General features: G+C 42.7%; 2 protein-coding genes across 2 annotated transcripts in view; both read left to right on the forward strand.

The window, feature by feature from the left end:
* Positions 1-523: 523 nt before the first annotated feature.
* On the forward strand, positions 524-2,950 carry LOC116395185 (tripartite motif-containing protein 16-like). Its single transcript, XM_031868852.1, has one exon. The coding sequence runs from the start codon at positions 536-538 to the stop codon at positions 2,213-2,215; it is 1,680 nt and encodes a 559-aa protein (XP_031724712.1). The 5' UTR covers positions 524-535; the 3' UTR covers positions 2,216-2,950.
* A 4,737-nt stretch (positions 2,951-7,687) lies between these two features.
* ctnnbl1 (catenin, beta like 1) overlaps positions 7,688-15,532 on the forward strand; it is a 45,981-nt gene continuing 38,136 nt past the window's right edge. The window contains exons 1-6 of the mRNA XM_031868752.1: positions 7,688-7,840; positions 8,563-8,793; positions 10,135-10,241; positions 10,403-10,542; positions 11,791-11,888; positions 14,113-14,206. Of these exons, the coding sequence (XP_031724612.1) occupies positions 7,811-7,840; positions 8,563-8,793; positions 10,135-10,241; positions 10,403-10,542; positions 11,791-11,888; positions 14,113-14,206 (700 nt within the window). The 5' untranslated portion in view covers positions 7,688-7,810. The remainder of the gene's footprint in view (positions 7,841-8,562; positions 8,794-10,134; positions 10,242-10,402; positions 10,543-11,790; positions 11,889-14,112; positions 14,207-15,532) is intronic.

A 15,532-nucleotide genomic window follows, 5' to 3' on the forward strand; every position in this document is an offset into this window, starting at 1 on the left:
AGAGAAAGGTATTATATGGCAGTTTAAATGTTTCATATTAGTTTAACTTGATAACTCCCTATTGTCAGCCAGCTGTTTTTAAGCAGTAAAAGAAAACTGAACAGAATGAGAGGAAATGTTACAGAGAAACATGGAGCCATCACCAAAGTCTGAGGAGACAAGAAATATTTAACAACTACAGAAATGAAATGTTTCAAACGTGGAGCAGGTTTTAACCGAGGCTCTGTTTGTAAATGAGGAAGCAAAGTTCACATTCACAGCGCTGCTCCTCTTCCTGGAATGAAGCACAGCTTGATAACCCCTCCTTCTTCCTCCTGCTCTCAAACACAGCCGGCTCCACTCTGTCCAAATATTTCCTTGTTCCCTCCCCTTCAGATCTACAGTTTTAAAGATGGGTGTAACCAACATGGTGGTGAAGCAATAGAGCTGACAGGCTCCATTCACTGAACAAACACATGTTGTTCAGATCAGAAGTCAAAGCAGAGTCACTTCTAGAGAAGTGAAACTCAGACAGTCGTTGTCACTGAGAGGTGAAATGGCACAGAAAGGAGTTCAGCTGGATTGGGAAACCTTCTCTTGTTCCATCTGTCTGGATCTACTGAAGGATCCGGTGGCTACTCCCTGTGGACACAGCTACTGCATGAACTGTATTAAAAGCTTCTGGGATGAAGAGGATGTGAAGAAACTCCACAGCTGCCCTCAGTGCAGGCAGACCTTCACACAGAGGCCTGTCCTGCTGAAAAACACCATGTTAGCAGTTTTAGTGGAGGAGCTGAAGAAGACTGGACTCCAAGCTGCTCCTGCTGATCACTGCTATGCTGGACCTGAAGATGTGTCCTGTGATGTCTGCACTGGGAGGAAACGGAAAGCCCTCAAGTCCTGTCTCTTCTGTCTGGCCTCTTATTGTGAGAAACACCTCCAGCCTCATTATGAATCCCCTGCCTTTGAAAAACACAAGCTGGTGGACCCCTCCAAGAAGCTCCAGGAGAACATCTGTTATCGTCACGATGAGGTGATGAAGATGTTCTGCCGTACTGATCAGCAGTGTATCTGTTACCTCTGCTCTGTGGATGAACACAAAGGCCATGACACAGTCTCAGCTGCAGCAGAAAGAACTGACAGGCAGAGAGAGCTGGAGGTGAGTCGACTAAACATCCAGCAGAGAATCCAGGACAGAGAGAAAGACGTGAAGCTGCTTCAGCAGGAGGTGGAGGCCGTCAATCGCTCTGCCGATGAAGCGGTGAAGGACAGCGAGAAGATCTTCACTGAGCTGATCCGTCTCATGGAGAAAAGAAGCTCCGATGTGAAGCAGCAGGTCAGATCCCAGCAGAAAAGTGAAGTGAGTCGAGTCAAAGAGCTTCAGGAGAAGCTGGAGCAGGAGATCACTGAGCTGAAGAGGAACGACGCTGAGCTGAAGCTGCTCTCACACACAGAGGATCACAACCAGTTTCTACACAACTACCCCTCACTGTCACCACTCAGAGAACCTACAGACTCGTCCGGCATCGATATCCGTCCTCTGAGCTACTTTAAGGACGTGACGGCGGCTGTGTCAGAAGTCAGAGATAAACTACAGGACGTTCTGAGAGAGAAGTGGACAAACGTCTCACTGGCAGTGACTGAAGTGAACGTTTTACTGTCACATTCACAAGCAGTGCCCAAGACCAGAGCTGAGTTCTTAAGATATTCAAGTGAAATCACACTGGATCCAAACACAGCATACACACATCTGTTATTATCTGAGGGGAACAGCAAAGCAACATTTATGAGAGAACAACAGTCTTATTCTAGTCACCCAGACAGATTCAGTACATGTTTACAGGTCCTGAGTAGAGAGAGTCTGACTGGACGTTGTTACTGGGAGGTGGAGTGTAGAGAAGAACACGTTTATGTAGCAGTCACATACAAGAATATCAGCAGAACAGGGAGCTCTGATGAATATGCATTTGGATTGAATGACAAATCTTGGGCGTTATGTCGTGTCAAAAACAGTTTTGTATTTTTGTACAACAATATCCGAACTCCCGTCTCTGGTCCTCAGTCCTCCAGAGTAGGAGTGTACCTGGATCACAGAGCAGGTATTCTGTCTTTCTACAGCGTCTCTGAAACCATGACCCTCCTCCACAGAGTCCAGACCACATTCACTCAGCCTCTCTATGCTGGAATTAGGTTTTATTATTATGGAAACACTGCTGAGTTCTGTAAACTAAAATAGTCAGAAGTGATTTAAGGAACAGCAAATTCATTTCTGTGTTTTAATTCTTAAACTCATATTGTCTCCATCATTGGTCGCTGAGAGCTGATTTTTCATCACCTGTCAATCAAACATTGTGGGCGATACTTTGACATCTTGTCATTATTGTTGTGTACATGTTTGAGTTTCTTTAGGTGGAGCTCCTTCCTGCGTCTGTTTAGCCATGGAGGCTATCACTGCTCATGATGATCTTTGTTGACCTGAACTGATATTTCTCTGCAGGAAAATGTAAACTGCTCCGAGGTTTAAATGTTTGCTGAACATTAGTATTGATGTATTTGTTAGTTGTTGTTTCTCTTCCACTGCATGGCTCTTAAAGAGAGAAATCACCAGAGCTTCCTTTATCAAAGATATTTAGTTCTCAGCACTCTTTGTAAAGATTTCTTTAAGTGAAATTACGTTTATTTTCTATCACAGATTTAATGTTGTTCTTGTTGTTTTCTTAATCGTTATACAAAAGAGGTTCTATGATGTATTATATAACTAATTATTATCATCATAATCAATTAGGAAATCATTCATTATTCTCTTTGACGTAATTGAGATTCTGGTCAAACAAATCGATTATGAGGATGAAGTGAATGTGTTCATGAAATCACTGAACAAGAGTCATTGAACAGACTTTACTGATGGGATGTGAACAAACTGAAGGTTTACATGATGAATAAAGTATTTCTTGATTCAAGAATGAACAAAGTATTTTCTTCTTGTCTTATTTACAGGGTTTCATACAAAGCTGATGGAGAAAATGTGAAACTAATATGAGAGTATAACTGAGGCAGTTTTCCTCCTGAAACACCACAAAGTACAGAGTTCATGTTTAGAGCAGAAGAACATTAGTCAGTCAGTCTCTGTCCTTTAAACTGTCCTCACTAAAACATCTTTTATATCACCTGTTGCTTTTTGCAACCAACATTCTGTTTGTGCATTTAGACCTGAAACTAATTTAAAAATCGTGAATTAATTTGGTCAAGTTTGGGTGTGAAGAAGTTTTATCGAGTCCTCCTCACACACATGAGAGAACAAATACTGTAGTATTGGACTTGAGCTCATGTTGATTCTCATGCAGATGAAAGTTCAGAATGAGGCTGTCATGTTGGCTCAGTGTTTATATGTCACCTTGTCTTACTTCCTGTCTCCAGCATATCTGATAGCGTACTTTCGCAGCTTCAGCTCAACAAAATAAATTGTGTGATATTCTTCAGTACAAGCGGTTTATTACCTGCTGTACATCTAAACATTTAAAAAGTCATACCTCTCTCCCTCTGTTAGCGACTTTTCACTTAATCCAACAGTTGTTGACACGTTGTTGAGTTCTGCTAACGTTAGCTACCATACTTTAGCTTAGCAGCAAATCCAAGCCTGATCAGTGACGACATGTTTAGCCGCATGTCATCATTCTGTCTGGGCTTCGTAGATAATTGGCAGACTTTCTGGGGTAAAACCTGGTCTGATTAGGAGAGTTGGCATTCATCTCACTTTGGATGGAGCGGATCTCATTTCTACAAATCTGACCAAGTTTATTAGTGGACCTAATCCATGACAACCCAGAGTTCACCCACAAAGCCCTAATATTCAGGCACCATCATACCTTAACAAGCTTATAGAACCATACTGCCCCACTAGAGAGCTGCGCTCCCTAAATTCAGGGTTACTTGTGGTTCCTAGAGTCTCAAAAAGTAGGATGGGAGCCAGAGCCTTCAGTTATCAAGCTCCTCTTCCATGGAACCAGCTTCCAGTTTCAGTCCGGGGGGCAGACACACTCACCACATTTAAGAGTAGGCTTGAGACTTTCTCTTTTGATGACGCTTATAGTTAGGGCTGGTTCAGGTTTGCCTTGGACCAGCCCCAGATATGCAGCTATAGGCCAAGACTGCCATGGGACCTCCTAGGATACACTGAGCTCCTCTCTCCTCTTCTCTCTCCCATCATTATTCTGCTTAATACTCTCATTATATGAATAATTTGTCATATGCATTGAATGTGTTTTAACTCTGTTATTTTGTTCATGCTGTACACATGACATCTATTGCACTTCTGTTCTTTCTTTTTTTTGTCTTTCTCGCCGTAAAAGGGTTTTTTGGGAGGAGTTTTTCCTTTCCCGATGTGAGGGTCCCGGGACAGAGGATGTCGTATGTGTACACTATATATACAATACATGTTGCAAATGTTGAAAATACAATTTCACTGGACTGTAAGAAATCTTGAGCTGCAAAAATGATGAGAAAGGTTTTCTCCATTAAAGTCATGCAGGACTCCCTCCACTCTCAAACACTAAAGGAGTCATTGGCGCCATTTTTGATTTTAGATGGTTTTGACTAGTCTGTCGGAATAAATCCTGTTTGTTTTTTTGTTACTTTCGATTTTTTCCTAATCTAATGGTTGCCTAGCGAGGAGGATGGTACATAGTTGGTAGAAAGGCTTTCTTCGTCCACAGAAGGCCTGCCATCGTGACCCGAACAACTTGTTGAATCTTCACTGTTGTGGAAATCAAGATAAGAAATTTATCTTGAACTGTGTGTTGGCGGCTGCTGATGTGATTCATAACTCAAATCATATCCGACGGGAGAGAAAATCATTTGATTGCACCGCTTTACTTAGCGAGGGGAAATGATAAAGCCAATCGTTCCTCATCATCTATCTCTCCTTCTCTTTCAATGATAGCATTGCCACTCTGAATTTTGAGCACACTTATGTTGGCCTCCACAGCATGATACAATCACACTGACCTCATGCGATTTAATGCAATCAGCCCTCACAGCTTGTGTGAAATTGCATTGTTCTGTTTCAAAGGAGAAGGGGTAGGATTCTGTGGAAACGATCATACAGCGTCGCCCCGGAATAATTCTGCAGGGAAATGATGAGGCGATGTCATTTAGCAGACGGTTGTGTATGAAAAGCTTTTGGCTCCTTCAGGGATTGTGGAATGTGTTAATCATTGTGTAGAGCAGAAAGGATTTGTAATAATGGAGGTTTCAAGGCAGCTGCAGCAGTGGAGGAAATTCAGAGTTGATTCCGAGGTTGCTGGTTGACTTGTGCATTTTATACCTGGGCCTTCAGTGCTGTCCTGCAGCTGAAACGTCACCTAATAATTTCATTATGACGCGCAAGCTACGGTTATTTGTTTCTAGGGGTGTAACAATACATGTATTCGTATTAAACCGTTCGGTACGAGGCTTACGAACCGAACAGTACGTTTCAATAATACTAGTGCATTTGGAAAATGCAGAAGCTTAAATTGTGGGAAATATAATGTTTTCGGTGGACTGCGCTCACGTAGGAGACAACGGGCTTTGTGACCTCTGAACCCGGAACAAAAAACAACAAAACAAAAGACAGCTGAGGCACCGCATTTCTGGCAGGCTACGCTAAACTAGCTTAACAAACAATAACTCCACGCATGACGGTATGCTTCGTAATTAACGGACAATGCATATAGTCCAAATCTATATAATTAACACAATGACAACAACAAACTCACAAGAACCATTGAATGTTGCTTTGTTGATATGACAACAAAGCAACAAATCAATCCAGCAGACCTGCAGCGGAACACACATTCTGCTACACACTCAAGGGCCATTCAGATATTAGATGTAAAAAAACAAACACAGTTGACTTACCAAATGCTGTTCACTTAAACTTAAACTTAAACTCCATCCTCCTTTCTTTGTTGACAAAGAGTTTAATCCCATGGTTTTTACTTGATGTCTTGCTGCAGTCGTCGTCTTTTGCTCGGCAGGCTTCTCCACGTCTGATGAACACGTGTTTCATCATCATTGTTTAAATACTGGAGCTGCACTGTCAGCAACACTTAACATTAAATCATAAGCCTTGCGTTACACAAAACCTTTAATACCTGTGAGCTCACCATCAAGACTCATTTTTAGCATCACAACATATAATTTGGGAAATATTGATCTGATTTGATATAATTTACCATTTTTAATCAAAATTATGTTGTAAACTTCATGGAAATAAGTTATTTCCAGTTAGGCCAATAAAGGCTGAAGCTGCCTTCCTGTCTCTAGCCTCGGTATTTTCATACGCATTTGTATTTTTCACCCCCCTCGCTCTCTTTCACTCTCTTTCACTCCGTGTCTCTCAGTTTCCTTTGAACAAGTGCTTCTTTCCCTCGTGTTTCCCGAGACGTCAAGCTTGGCTGCTTGGCAGTGGCTTCCCTTTTAAATGTTTCTGTTGCTCCACCGTCACAGATCACTGGCCAGAGACTAGAGTGGCAATGGAGCCTTCCACACCATGCACCGCTCATACGTTTGCCAATGATGCTCATTGACAAGGTGATTTTCTGCCTGTCTGGAACAATAAGACAGCTTGGCATATGAAGCTCTCCTGCAAATAATACAGCAACATTGAGCCCTCAAGAGCAGGATTATATTATGTGAGGTCTGATGAGGAAACAGCCATGTCTTATTTTACCATGTATCATTAAGGGGATGTATTTCAGGATTAGCGAATACGCTGAAAGGATTTTGTTGCAGGAAAAACACTTTTGCATTTTTGTCAGGTTATATTACTTTAAGAACATGTTTGTGACATTATAATTGACAGAATCATTTCTGAAACGGTATATGTGGAGATGTAACGTGTTACAAAGATCACAAAAACATTTAACAGCTGTACTACTGTGTATTGCAGTTGTCTCTGAAACTGTCAATCTGAACAGTTTAAACTTCACAAAAATGATATTTATCGCACAGCTGTATTGTATGTTTTATGTTGATCAATTTGCCTTGTACTAATTATTATTCACACCCCTCCAGTCAAAACACTTGTAAATATATAAACACACATGTCACAAATAGCATGAATCCCTTCAACAGTATGCGGACCCTCTGCCCTGTCTGCTAGTATCCTGCTCTTGTTTTTGTCAGGGATCATTAGAGACGTGACACACATCTGGCACATCTGTTCCACCTGTTATGGGGATTTGACCCACTGACTCGTGGCTTGTGCAACAAGGAACTACACCGAAGTAAATAAATTGCTTTGTTGTTGTCCATGCTCGTGTGTCTCCTCCTGTCACAGACCAAGACCCGAGTTATGACAGCTGTTATCCTCTGAGGCAAAACTGGACTGGAAAATCTCAATCCAGTCTGTCTCCACATAAAGCATGAATAAACTACGCTGTTATTTGTTCACAGATATTTCAGGATAAGTAAATCCGATTTGAAATCTTGCTTGAAGCACTTCTGTGCATATAAGCTTTAAACAAAATAGATAATGTGACATTTTATTATTCTATTATTGAAAAGAATATATAACTTAACTGACTTAATGTTTTTCCCAGTTTTACAGAAAAAAAAGTGAATGGTTCATCATGAGATGAAATCACGGATGTACCATATCATGGGTATCAGGCAATTTTTACGACAGTCACTAGCTGCGACAGTGAAAATAGGCGTTTTACGGCAAGCGTGTGTTTATGGATAGCTTGTTGTTAGCCGGATAGCTAGCTGCTGAAGTGCAACTTACGTTCTTGTTTCCTTCATGAGCTTGAGCAAAACATTCTTACGTTTAGGTTTTTAACCAGGTGACATGGATGTCGGAGAGCTTCTGAACTATCAGGTAGACATTTTATTCCGCTCACCAATGAGGAACTATAATCTAGCCTTAACTTCTATCATTCTTGGGCTGCTGACAATAGCATTGCTAGCAGTTACTGGTGGCCGCTAGCGGGCTTCAGTGCAGTCTCGTTATCTGCTTTGTTGTGTCTGTTTAAGTCAGTTTGATAACTGCCAGTGATTTAAAGTACAGTATGTTGGCTTTGTGAAGCGCTGCATGATAGCAGACCAAGGTTTTAGTTATCGATAAATAACGTTAGCAGTTAGCGTGGACAGGTTGCTGTGTGGATGTAGTGAATGAATGTAGCTACGACTCTGACACTTCAGCTTGTTATAGTTGGCCAAACTAGTTTACATACAGACGCAGATAAACTTAACACGTCAACTGCTGCTGTGTGGAAGGTGTACTTTACTTATGTGAAACAAAGAAGTAGATGAATATGATTCATGAAAGGTCCCGATGCAGTGTTTCCTTAAAGAGCTTCTGTGGTCATGTTCTCTCTTGTTCATGGAGAGACTTCCCTGTGGGATAAAACGACGCATTTAATTGTTTTTCTCCAATCAATTCTTATGCATTACATGTTCCTCTACATTTTACTTGAGCTACACCTTGGTTGTCTCAAGGCCTTAACAACATCCCTCTTTGTATTCATACGTCACCAAACGGACCAAATTCTTGTGTACGATCATTAACGTTACATGTCTCCATCTCCTCTCACCTGGCAGCCTGATAGAGGAGCAAAGCGTCCCAGGGGGGAGGATGGAGGAGCAGCGGGAGGAGATGAGGACTCCAGAGGGGGGAAGCAGCAGAAAGGGCTGAGTGCCAGGGAGCTGGCCAGATACCGGGAAGCAGCAGGAATGGAAGGAGGGGGCGAAATGAGGGACACCGAGGAGCTAACTGGGGACAAGAAGAGGATCCTGGAGAAACTGATGGACCAGGATGAAGACGAACCTGAGGTGGGTACAATTATTTATGTGATTATTACAGAATTGTTCCATTTGTTTCTCTGCAAAGTGCCATGTTTTTTGTTTTTTTGTTGTTCATAGTTTTAAACGGTGTATTTCAGTGTTGAAGTGCAGCACAATGTGTTCCAGGAATTACTAGTCTCCTTCACTGTCGGCTCCCAAAAAATGAACATGCGCACATTATTTACATTAATTTCCCTCAGATTATCCACAGGTTCAAATTAAGGATGGATTGTTTAGGCCCCGAGTCCAAGTCACTCATCAGTGTTCACTTGTTGCAAGTTGAGTAGAGTTGCGAGTACTACAGCACTAGAACAGTGAACAATCTGTGGATCAGGACCAGGAAATTTTCTTTGTGGTTATTTCAGGTCAAAAAGAACCCGTTGTCAGTACTGGTGTTGACACGTTATTTTAGAAAACTGAACATCTATTATCATGTTCAAATTATCTGACACGGCAGCCTTTTCATGGTGTCAAGAGCCACTGAGAGGAAAGTGCTGCACTGTTCCATAATGTCAGACAATTGTAATTTCCTAACCAGTTATTATCTCTCCAACACTTTGCAGGCTTTTAAGCCATCAGGCGGTCAAACGCATTCTTCTTCCAGTGAAATGCTTTCACGCTCCCCTGATTGTAGAAAGGTTCTGGCTACTCTGCTCCACCCTCATAATTAGGGTGACCATAACTAATGTCTTAGCACCGACCAGGTGGTATTGAAATTATTATTTCTAGAAATGTATTGCATTGTTGAAAGGCTAGTGGTGCTGGAAGACTCATGACATTTAGCCGACATTAGAAGTAGTGAAAATGTACATCTAATATGGGTCCTGATCACCTAGAGCTATGATGTGTTGTTGGTGTATGCAACATATGGAGACAACAGGTCTCCTGGATGTTTATCGTAAACCCAACACAAAGTGGGCCATCTTGAATTTTACATATGATCAGATCGACTTCAGATTTTGTCAGGACAATCTGATCACTGTTACGATGAAAAGTTATAATAATCTTGATTTTTTGTCTAACAACTGTGAAATTTGCCCCACCCCTATACTTCAGCCCCGCCCCTTTCACAACTTGTAAACCATTTTTTTGTGTCATTGCATTTAGCAGAGTTCCTGTGTAGTTGTGCCTGGTCACGTCAACAGGCGTCCTGCCAATACCCCCAACGTGAGAGGAGGTGCCAGGGCCCGTTCATTGCTGCTTGCAGCTTTAATGTCTCTGTTATTGCAGCAGTTTCCTCAGTTAAAGGCTTTTTTCTTTTCTTCCTCTCTGCCGTCCCTGTTAAATCTTTTCCTCTGTTCTCCTTCCCTCTATGTTCTAATGACACAGACAGAGCCCGTGGATGAGAGTTCAGTGAAGAAAATGATCCTGACCTTTGAGAAAAGGTCGTACAAAAATCAGGAACTGAGGATTAAGTTTCCGGACAACCCAGAGAAGTAAGCTCATTACTGACTGTTCACTATCCCCAAAATGAAATGTATTAACCAAAAACAGCAGTCAAGCACTTATAATAACCAAATTCCTCGACTGCACTTTAAGATTAATGGTAACATAGAATGCTGACATGATTACCAAAATGTCTTGCTTCTTAAACCAGGTTCATGGAGACGGAGCTCGATCTGAACGACATTATCCAGGAAATGCACGTGATCGCAACAATGCCAGACCTCTACCACCTGCTGGTGGAGCTTAACGCCGTCCACTCCCTGCTGGGCCTCCTCAGTCATGAAAACACTGATATCCTTTCACTTCTGAATGAAACTATACATATATATGCATATTGTTTTACCTCTTTACGAAGATTTTCATCTTCAGTAGGAGTGATAAGGTTTGGGCCACATACAGGTTAGCGGAGTCAGAAAGTGTGAGAGATGGACTAACACATTGTTGGTGTATGTATTTTCGTGGTATTTGTTTACAGTGCAAAATAATAGGGAATATTGCCAGCCTCATCCTATAATTATGAAATGTATTTGTAAATTTTACAAAATTATACACAATTTACTCTAGCCAATAATGGAGGGAACAGAGGAAACATTCAAAAGAAAATTGGGTAGAATTAAATAAAGTAGAGTGCAGATCTCCGCCAGGTGTGTCTGCAACGACCACTGCCGTATTGTGTGATTGAATGAATACAACCCACAATGGGCGAACCCCAGGGCTAGACAACAATGGGCTGTAAGGCCTCGTAAAACACACTTCATTCACGCTCCAAAAAAGTGGCGATGTATGCAAGCAATCAACTTGAAGACGTCGTATAATACACTTCACACAATCTTGGCAAATACTAAATTATACTCATCAAGCTGTCTTTTCCCACTTAGCAGCAGCAGCTGAGTTGCGGTGAGTTACTGCAGTGTGTGTTTACTGGGAGTTCTATTAGCTGTGAGACAAACACGCTGTCCACTCCGTTAGCTGTTAGGCAAACACACAACGCAAACAGTTATTGTGGGTGCAGATGGAGGGGGGTCAAAGACGCTCTCAGCTGTATAATCACTAGTGACCCCTACCGGCTGTGGGCCTGTTAAGAGTAGAGGTTGAGGAGTCGACAGGAAGTCAACTGCAATGTAAAACGGGCAATAAAAGGTGTTTCGAGAAAGTGTGAGTCGCCGCAACCACGAGAGGTGCTTGAGCATGCGGCCATAACCGGCCCCCCAAAATATGATGCAGTTTGCTGCATCAGAATGCGAGATTAACCGTGGACAGACACAGAGGTGCACACACACTCACTCATGGACGCACGCACACATGAGACCGATCCCAAATAAAACACAAAACTCTCGAAAGACATTTTGGCCAGGTGTAAATTACAAGAATTAATGATGGCTGAATTATATTTAGCAGCTCTGATGGGTTCATTATCCAACTGATCTGTCAGTGGTTGCATTGTGGGTAATTAAGGCTTGACTAGGAAGAAGAGTGCTGCTCTGCTAAATCGGTGGAGTCCTCTTCAAACACAGCTCTGTAGTCCTTAGCCTCAGCCACATGTTGCCATAGCAGTGGTGGACTTGCTGCAGGAGCTGACGGATATCGACACACTGCAGGAGAGCGAGGAAGGTGCTGAGGTACTCGTGGACGCTCTGGTGAGTTGAGTATTTACATCCGTCTTTAATGGTGTTGATGAAGCTGCACTTTGTGGACTGGATGCGTAACTTTCTAGACTCTGGCATCCAAACAAGGCACAGGGGGTTAATTAACAGCATAGACCGGTCCAATGGACTTGAATTGCAAGTCAACGGCTTGGGTCCGTGTTTACTTTCTGTCAGCTGATGTCATTCACATGCACTATTTCTACACTATTATTAGATGTAGAATTATGTTTAAAAACAAATTCATACAACAAATTGTTTAACTTCCGAAGCATACTGTAATTTAACTGGGGCACAAGGGAGAAAAAAGCAATTGCAAAGTGTAATGTCAACCATATAATTATAGCTACTCCTCTCACATGTTTCAGTTATCTAAAGCTTTTCCCTGTCACCCTCCAGCTGTGTCTGTTGGCATCAGCTCTGTGTTTAGCATCTTCTATCGCTGTCTGTCCTTCTCTACTGTACATTTAGACCTCTCTCCCTCTCCTTTTGTTGTCGCCGAGCCTGTCGTGCTGTCAACGAACCAGGGAGGATCTTTGATACCCCACTCTGTGAGCTGACATTTAGAGGGACACAGACAAAGGTCAAACTACAATAATGAGCTGATATTCCTATAACGGAGGAAAGAACCGTGAACCTTGACGGCCGTCACCATGACACTTAATCAAAGAATCCTTTGGCCAGGCAACATCCCAGTGGCCTTCATCAGGGTAGTTGTTTCTCCCTACAATGAATGACCTGTTTTGTCTGATGGTCTTCGAGTTCTCCAACTACATATATTAGTCTTTAGTTCAGCATTTAAGTGTGAGACATTACAGTGAGGGACACAGTGATATATATGAAATATAAATATTATGATAAGTGTGTTACGGAACATGTTATTTATCTAATAATCACAACTAATAACCAGTGGTTGGCTTCTGTTAAGGCACTGCGGAGCCTTTCTTTAGAGCTTAGAAATAGTTAACTTTAAAATGCGGCCTGCAAAGTTGAGGGTTAATGATCCTGTATTTGTTCATATCCCAATATATATTGCATAGAAAACAAATTACAACAAAACCGATTCTCCTGGCACATAATATGGCCCGACATCTTAACATTAATAATGAGACATCAAGAAAACATTGTCCACCAACTTTGACTGTGTTTGAGCACCAAGCATCATGATGTCAACACAGAGTCCACCTCCTCTCTTCCACCTGAGTCCTGTTCTCTGTCCTGCTGTCCGCCCCTCAAGTGCGGCTTGATCCGCGATGCAGAGATTGAGTAAGGTCCCTGTAAAGATGTAGGCTAACAGTCACCGACCTCCCGCTGCTGGTTTCGCCTGATGTCTTATTTCATCTATCTTATTGTTCTGCGACCGGACATCAGACAGCCAGGAGCATGCTGGGTAGTGGAGTCTGGGTTAGCTTAGCTCCCATCTTGGCTCTTCTCCCTCTCCTCCCTGGACCAGTTTGGTCCGGCCGGTCTGGCTGGTTGGTCGGCCGTGGGCAGTGACCGTCTCAAAGTCCGCTGCACTTAATCCAATGCCCACGCTTCCTTTTCCGATGTTAATGAATGTATTCTGTTATATGCCATTAGTGCTCCAGTAATAAATGCAAAAAAACAAAGACAATTCTTTTTTGCAAAAGGCTTGGTTAGACCCATTCCTCTCTCCCCTTTGCTGTAAGCTCCAGCTCCTCTGTCCTTGCTGCCAGAAGGCCAGGTGCTATCCTTGATAAGATGAATCAAAGTGATCCACGACGGGTCTCCCGTGGCTCATAAATCGGTGTCGACTGTCCTCTTCTTTCATCTGTAATAGTACTTTTATCCAGCCAGTCGGCACCCCGCGAGCTCTCTTTAGTTTAGAGTCTCCATAACACTTGGACATGTTCAGAGGAGCTCAGACAGGAACCGATCTTCTTCTGCCAGGATTTCGGAGGAGAGAACATTTGCTTTCCATCCCTGCTGATGCTTCGTTCTTAAACATCACATCCTGTTGCAAAATATAAAGACAAGAACTCACTTGATGGACTTCCGACACAGAGGGAAAATATTTAAAAAGTCTTCTGTGCCCCAACAGTCACATTTCATACGACACAGTAGTCACGAGGAGAGAAAATAACGGTGCTTGGGTTGAGGGATGTCTGGTACATTTCGTTTTAATACAGGAAGAGCTTTGTAAGTGCAGAAATGTTTCCGAAGCCAGACTTCAACTTTATCTTTTCTGTGTGTGCAGTTGGAGGGTCAGGTGGTGGCCTTACTGGTGCAGAATATGGAGCGGCTGGATGAGCAGGTGAAGGAGGAGGCTGATGGCATCTATAACACACTGGGTAAGGAAATGTTACACCAAGGCCTGAAGCAAACTACCATCAACATAAACAAATACCCTATGTAGGTTTTATCCTCCAAAAAACGTCTGTACTGGATTTATATTGGACAAAAGCAACATAATGTCATGTTGTGTCTTTGGAAGCAAAGTACTTCCATATTCTGGAAACCAGTTGGCTGGACTGAGATGCAGTACAGATATTATGGTCTGTACGCGGTACATTTTTAAGCTATTCATAAATATTAGCTAGATTTGTTTCGCCACATTACCTAACAGTGTCTTCAAACAACCAGCGATCGTTCACCCAGGAGGCCGCTGTTCATTCCTCATGTGAAACCAGAAGTCAATGTTGATTCATTTGTCTCGTAACTTATGTAATGTAGCTACAGCACTTCCGTGGCTATTTTAACCCCAACGACGATCTTTTTCTAACCCTAACTGAGTAGGTATGTTTTCTTAAACCTAACTAGTGCATGTTAGTCCCACTGGCTAGCTCATCTCCACATCTCCGCACGGCGCACATAACGCACCCATAGGGCGGGTTACAGCTAACGCTCACCCTCCGCTTCCCACCCAAGGTAAAGACTTTTAGCTCCGTCAGCACTGTTGCCGTCGTACGCACCGTTAGCTGCTATCTGCCGGCTCAGCATTCGCCATGTTGAGAGCTGTGTGGTGGCAATTCCTCAATCATGGATGTGCTCTGAATTTGGAATCTATATAATCTACACATACACGCATTTCAGCAGCAAAAGGAGCCGGGCCGTGTTCCTACGAGCAGCATGACCACAAATGAACTAAACCGGAAGACGCTCTCCGTGCACGGCTTTGTGCCTCCATTTATATTCGGCGCACGTGGAACAAATATTTGGAACAAAATCTGGGGCAAAATTCACTGCTCACTGCAGGTGCTGCAAAGACTCTTCTCTTTGGTTCTGTACGACACCTGATAATAAAGAAATACTTGGCATAAAGATAGCTGCTCATTAGCATTTAAATATTCCGAGTAGGAGTAATTAATCACCCTTGTTGTGTTAAGTGCTGAAACATGACAAGCCCCCCCCCCCCCCCCCCCCAGAGGGAGGGATGCCTTTTTAAGGTGTGTAGAGCTTTGGGCAGTACAGCGACAGGGAGTCCTCCTGCACTTGTGTTTGACATTAGACAAACTAACTTTATTGTATTCTTTAAGCTTTAACAGTTGCTCCCCCAGCTGTCTGGGTCTCCATTTCATTGTGCTGGTGGCGTGAACTGCAAACTGTTAGTTTGTGGAGAATCACAATCGGTGTTTGTGGCAGCACTAAATGTAGACAGGAGGGGCTAGCAGAGGGCT

This window comes from Anarrhichthys ocellatus, unplaced genomic scaffold, assembly GCF_004355925.1.
Source record: "Anarrhichthys ocellatus isolate YVR2014 unplaced genomic scaffold, GSC_Weel_1.0 scaffold44, whole genome shotgun sequence".
Classification (NCBI taxonomy): Eukaryota; Metazoa; Chordata; class Actinopteri; order Perciformes; family Anarhichadidae; genus Anarrhichthys; species Anarrhichthys ocellatus.

Excerpts from the sequence above, each read along its gene's own strand:
- LOC116395185 (XM_031868852.1), top strand. The coding sequence starts at position 536 with ATGGCACAGAAAGGAGTTCAGCTGGATTGGGAAACCTTCTCTTGTTCC.